Source organism: Glossina fuscipes, unplaced genomic scaffold (genome assembly GCF_014805625.2).
Source record: "Glossina fuscipes isolate IAEA_lab_2018 unplaced genomic scaffold, Yale_Gfus_2 60139, whole genome shotgun sequence".
NCBI classification, from domain to species: Eukaryota; Metazoa; Arthropoda; class Insecta; order Diptera; family Glossinidae; genus Glossina; species Glossina fuscipes.
The window spans coordinates 1-5680 of NW_024002642.1; the positions used below are offsets into that span (position 1 = coordinate 1).

General features: G+C 36.4%; 1 protein-coding gene across 2 annotated transcripts; it reads left to right on the forward strand.

Annotated features, from left to right (window-relative positions):
* Positions 1–6: 6 nt before the first annotated feature.
* On the forward strand, positions 7–5668 carry LOC119643301. Of its 2 annotated transcripts, XR_005248263.1 has the most exons (3): positions 7–2932; positions 3140–3288; positions 4147–5668. XR_005248263.1 is itself a non-coding variant. In XM_038042644.1 (2 exons), exon 1 carries the CDS (start codon positions 1933–1935, stop codon positions 2500–2502), a length of 570 nt encoding a protein of 189 aa, XP_037898572.1. In that variant the 5' UTR covers positions 7–1932; the 3' UTR covers positions 2503–2932; positions 3140–3346. The 2 variants fall into 2 exon arrangements, 1 of the variants encoding a protein (XP_037898572.1); XM_038042644.1 differs by lacking the exon at positions 4147–5668 and having other exon boundaries at positions 3140–3346.
* The last annotated feature ends 12 nt before the right edge of the window (positions 5669–5680 follow it).

A 5680-nucleotide genomic window follows, 5' to 3' on the forward strand; every position in this document is an offset into this window, starting at 1 on the left:
CTTGTAACGTTTTTTTGAGAACCCGGCCTAGCTCTTGATCGGTAGAGCGGTTGCCCTCGGCCCGTGATTCCGCATCACAAAAAAACATTAAATAATAATAAAAAGAAAATAATTAATGAAAAAAAAGGTCTTTCATTTACACTATATAATTTTTTATTCATTAATAGTTTGTGAGGGCCATTTATTTATGAACACTATTTCATTTATTTTCACGCGCATACCGTTCAGAGTCGAAGATCACTTGCAATTCCAACCGCAACCGCTTCTTTAAAACCGAAAATAACCACACGAGACCAATTCCCTCCTATCAATGAAAGCAACAACTCAACCTCTTTCACGATCAGTCAAACGAGAAAAAAAACTCACCACCGAATTTCTTTGCATGATTTTTCTCTCCTCTCTTCTCTTTACATACCTCCCTGAACTTTGCTCGCGGACGTTACAAACTAAAAGACGTGCTTTTTAGCAAATCCCATGTTACGATATAAAAAGAGTTAGTATAAAATCCAGCATAAGGTGGTACCAGTTAATAAAGAATCGTACTTTATTTCTTTAATTATTTATTTCGGCATGTTAAAGTCTTCTTATTGAGTCTCTTTTAGAAGAAAAACCAACTTAATTGAAATACAAATTCTGAGTTAAACGTTGTTGTTCGCTGTTGCTTTTGATGGCCACTATGGCAACTCAATCGGTAGAGCATGAGACTCGTAATCTCAGAGCGGTGGGGCACATCTCATTGGAGTTAGCAAAGCCTTTTTCCCTTTTTCTCGGGGCAGTTCGTCGGATACCAGGGTTTTTGTCCTTAAATTACGATTCTATAGATAATATTTTATCCTCAGTCAAAAACTTATGTGATCTACTGAGGAATTTTTTATTAAAATTGTATTCAGGCACTTGAACCAGAAAGTTAACTTCACGAACATTTTAAATCTATATTGCCTCAAGATAAACAAATGTTTAAATCTCAGTAAACCTGATTAACGTTCTGTTTTGAAAGTTAGCTCCTAATTACGAATAATAATTATTGCTTGTGAAATAATAGAAAAATCTTTTTATAGTTTTTCCCAAATACGGAAACTAAAATTTAACCGCGTAGTGAGAAATTTAAAAAAAAACAGGAATTTAAAAAAAATGTTGTGAGCAGAGTTTTGCTAAACATAACGAGGAGTGTTTGTAGCGTGTTTTCTTTCACAGCAACGTCCCTATATTTTGAATTACAGTGAGAAAATTTAACTTCATAGGATAGTAAAAGCAGCGAACATTTTAAATTTATATTGCCCAAAATAAATAAATATCTAAATCTCAGTAAATTTGATTAACGTTCTGTTTTGGAAAGTTAGCTCTAAATTACGATTAATAGAGAGTACTAGTGAAGCATCAAAGAAAAAAAAGGAACACAACGAATTTGAGAAGTAGTAATTGAATGATGTGAAGGTTACTTTTATCGACCAACTAATCGTTAGCGGACGGAGCAATAATAACAAGAGCAGCGGGGGTAACAGCAGCTACCACGGGATTTTTTTCACTCATCGACGGGCGCCGAACCCCTGCACGTACCAGCGACGATACCGGGGCCGAACAGCAAAATGGCACCGGCATTATTTCAAGATTATATGCTCTTCTTGCAAGACCTGATGCGTCATACCGCCATAACGGAAGAGCAAAAATTAGAACGTATCTACATGAATGTGCAGCCCGATTACCTGTGGTACATACGGCGCCAAGACTACAGCCTGGTAGAGTCGGGGTACCTTGCGGTCTACGAGACCAACCACGCGCACTAGAAGGACAACATGGCGATCGATTTCGAAGAAGCAGCGTCCATTACAAGTCTTCACCCACCGCCAGCAACCTGGTCAACAAATTGCGAGTCCTATAGTGGCCAATGTTGACACATGACCCGTACCTACCGGCCAAGGAATCGACGTACCGATGTCGGAAAGCAAAGATATAGGAGTGGTGATAGGGCTCTCCCTTAAGAAGAGGCAGACGCCACGCCCCATCTTGGAACAACATTCAAGTTTTCCTCAACAGCAAGCAATTGTGACAACATCACGGGCGACACCACAACAACACCAGCAAATCACAGTCAAACTTATCAAAGGCGAATCGACTATATACCCCGACAAATATCGCATTGCAGTTTTAGTAACCATGTTAAACAACAGCAGCACCAGCAACAACAACAGCGAACACCAACAGAGATCAGTATCCGATTCATACAGCGGATGCCAACTTGTAGTAATGTTAATATCGTCACTTCTTCGCAACAATATAACGATCATAACAATAACATCACAACAACTACAGCGAATTCAACCCATGCTGCCCATGCAGCAAAGGCAATATGAACAGCAAAATGCTAACAATAATTTTAACGGCTGCTCATCGATTGGAACAGGCGATCTGACATCAGGTATGCCTCCAGCAATAGCGATCGTAGAGAATGGAACAGCAGGAAACATGAAAGTCACTAGTAATGAAAACAAAATTTTGTTATGAAACAAAAGTTAGACAAATTTATCCATATTCACCTATACCAAGCGGTATGAAGGGAAATATCAACAATAGTAGTAATCAATTGCAAAAGCAATCTGCCTTGCATAACCAACCATCACTGCAAGCGAACTTTATAAAGCAGGCACTACCTTCACCTGTGCCACCCCACGTTTAGTTTATGAAATCACTGACTTGATAGAAAAGGCCACAAAGTTTCTGAAAGGCAACGGCAACGACGCAAAACGTTAGATTATGTGTCTAATAATATGGGCAATGAATTGTCTTATAACGGCTGCGACTAAGTTAGTTGAGGGGGCCGTTGCTCACTACCCGCCTTAACATTCCAATAACATTGGCTGCAATTCCAACTATGGTCGTTTTAACCAGTTGCATTTACAATCGAATTTGCGGACAAGTGCAGTTGTTTGAAAAGGTAAGTTTATTGTTTGGGAAGCGATATTTAGTAATAGAGTAGTTTTTCGTTTCTCTAAAGTTTATGTAACATAATGAATAGAAAAAAATTTTTTTGATTAAGGTAGTGTTTCTAATAATGAGGGTTCATATATTTTCTTCTCTTTAAATGGCTAAAAATATTGCTCTCTTCATACCAGTTCATAAAAGTTAATCTTTCCAATTCCAGATCAATTGTGCTGTGAATGCTGCAAGCTGACAAAAAAAAGTCATCGAATTTTCGTCAAGCACAACTAAAGAATGATGCGGCGAAATCATACTAATACGTCGAAACAGAAACTAATCTTTAATTTAAAGCGGTCTATTAATAATGTAGTGGTGAGTGTTATAAATAGAAATTAACTGATCTTATTAAAACTAGGAAGTATTATAAGTAAGGAATCGAAATAATTAGTCTGAAAAAATAATTATAGCTGCAAAAACATATAATTTACTTTAAGAAATATTGACTATAGTTGCAACAAAATGTTTTGAATGCGAAAACACGTGCATAATGTCAAAATATTTGCTACATCTTAGCAAGAAAAGAAATATTTAATGAATTTTATTATTATTCCATTAGAAGACAAGAAAAGATTTAAGAGTAATTTTGCACTAAATGTGCTATTTTTAGATTACACTTGTCTTTCGGTTAATCGTATCAAGAAATATGCATCAGACGCACTTAAAAGTTTGTGATTAGCAGCAGATAGTTACAATTCTTTCGCCTATCTGTCGTCTTGCCCACATTCCCAAGAACATACGTTTTTAACTTAAGTCTACAGATCATATCGAATATCAACTGTTCTTCACTCATAAAAGTGCATGATGCACCAATGTGCACCCTAAATTAATTATTACTTCATTAATGTGCAATTACAAAAAGCACTTATTCTACATGGGCATCCTAATTTATAACTTCCAGTTATTTTAATTCCATCTAAATATTATGGTTATGCTGACTTAACTATTATGGTTGAATTTCAATAGCAGATGTCTATCATGTAGTGGCAGCAGTAAATATTTGTTTAGGTAGTCAACTAATCTGGGCGTCATATTCTGTATTGGTTGTTTATTCGAACATGTTGCAGCATCTCGTTATTAATTGCTTAAAAACTTGATGAATAATTTATTGATATGATTAAACAAAGAAAGCTTTGAGTTTCCAAATAATAGTCACCTCTGGTCTCGACATAGGGGATACTCCAGTAGACTGATCAAGACTTCTCGCTATATGCCGCTGGCTTCACGTTGATGAAAACTAAACAATTGTGTTTAATAGTGATTGTCGCGCAACAGTCTACTAAAAATGTCTTCCGGTATGTACATCCTCGTCTAAGAAGAATGATAATTTTACCCCGCCAAAAACACGGCACTACGATGAAATTTAAATTAAAAAAAATTATAAAAGATTGACAGGTAAATAATTGATGTTTCGTTCAATCTGCTAATTGAGAACATTTTTTTGTAATTTTTAAGGTCTATCACATTAAATGAAATGAAATTTACAAAACAAAACGACGTTAATTTCATTCTTTACGCTAACCTAAAGCACGATTACTTGTCTCAACCGGGCATCGTTTGACTATACTCAAACACCATAGTTTATCATTTCTTATGTCGTTAAGTAGCTTTGTTCTTCTTCTCTTTGCATTTCTCGCTCTTACGAGTTTGTTGCTCCACTAACATGAGACCTAGCCACCAATTATTTCTTCAAATAATTTCTCACTTAACATTCGATTTTCTGCATATGCGTATAAAGGAGAGTGGCACTGTCGACACTTTTGTACCACACCGATGGTCTTAAGTTTATTTAAGTTCACAAGTTATAAATATTTTTAATAATCATTTCAATAGTTGTATCTTGCGCCTAAAAAAGTACTTCATATGAAACTGAGAGTTCTTGCTTACCTACTACTTTTACCTCACTTAATTCACATGACGAGCAAACCGGTTGCGAAAAACGGAAGCAGGAAATAGAAATATGCTCCTCCCGTCGTTACCAGTCTGTGTTGCCAATTAATCAGAATCTCATTCAAAGCTTTTATCGTAGCTTCGAACCATAACCATCCTTGTTTTACATTATGCGGTCTACTTTGTGGTTCATACAAGGAGGCTACTAAACTTAAAATACATAAGAGATTTAATCTTAAATTTAATTTAAGGAAGAAAATTCGACAATATTTAACTTGACTGATATCAACTTTCCATTGGCTTTCCTTCCACAATGAAATACTTCGTACGAAAACAAACCTGTTTACTTAAATATATGCTCAGATAGGCTTGTGTGTTGTAATGGTTTAATCATGCTTGGTACGGCCACCATGTAATTATATTGGTTAAATAGACATTGCCTGGAAGAAGACGCGGGTACTCGCTGTGATTGTCTCTAGTATTCATAAGTGAGCTAGAGTGCGACATCCTAAATTAAGAAATGTGGGAGTAATGTTGCATACAAAAATTAGGAGCAACCTGTTTCTATTTGAATTTTAAAAAGCCCATTCGCATACACCGACCATTAGTTTGGTAATGACGTTACAAAGATTGTTGTTGTATTCTGATTTCTGATTGGGTTGCGTAGGAACGGCAACACCCACCAATTTGATTCCACTTGCCCTTTGCGTCGTCTGAAGTGATGGTACGCTCGCTCTGTTGCTGGTGGTGTTGACACTTGCTGGGTTTCGTTGCAAGACCTGCAAGAAAAAATCGTTAGTAGCGTAGCCTTTTTTTT

Excerpts from the sequence above, each read along its gene's own strand:
- LOC119643301 (XM_038042644.1), top strand. The coding sequence starts at position 1,933 with ATGTCGGAAAGCAAAGATATAGGAGTGGTGATAGGGCTCTCCCTTAAG.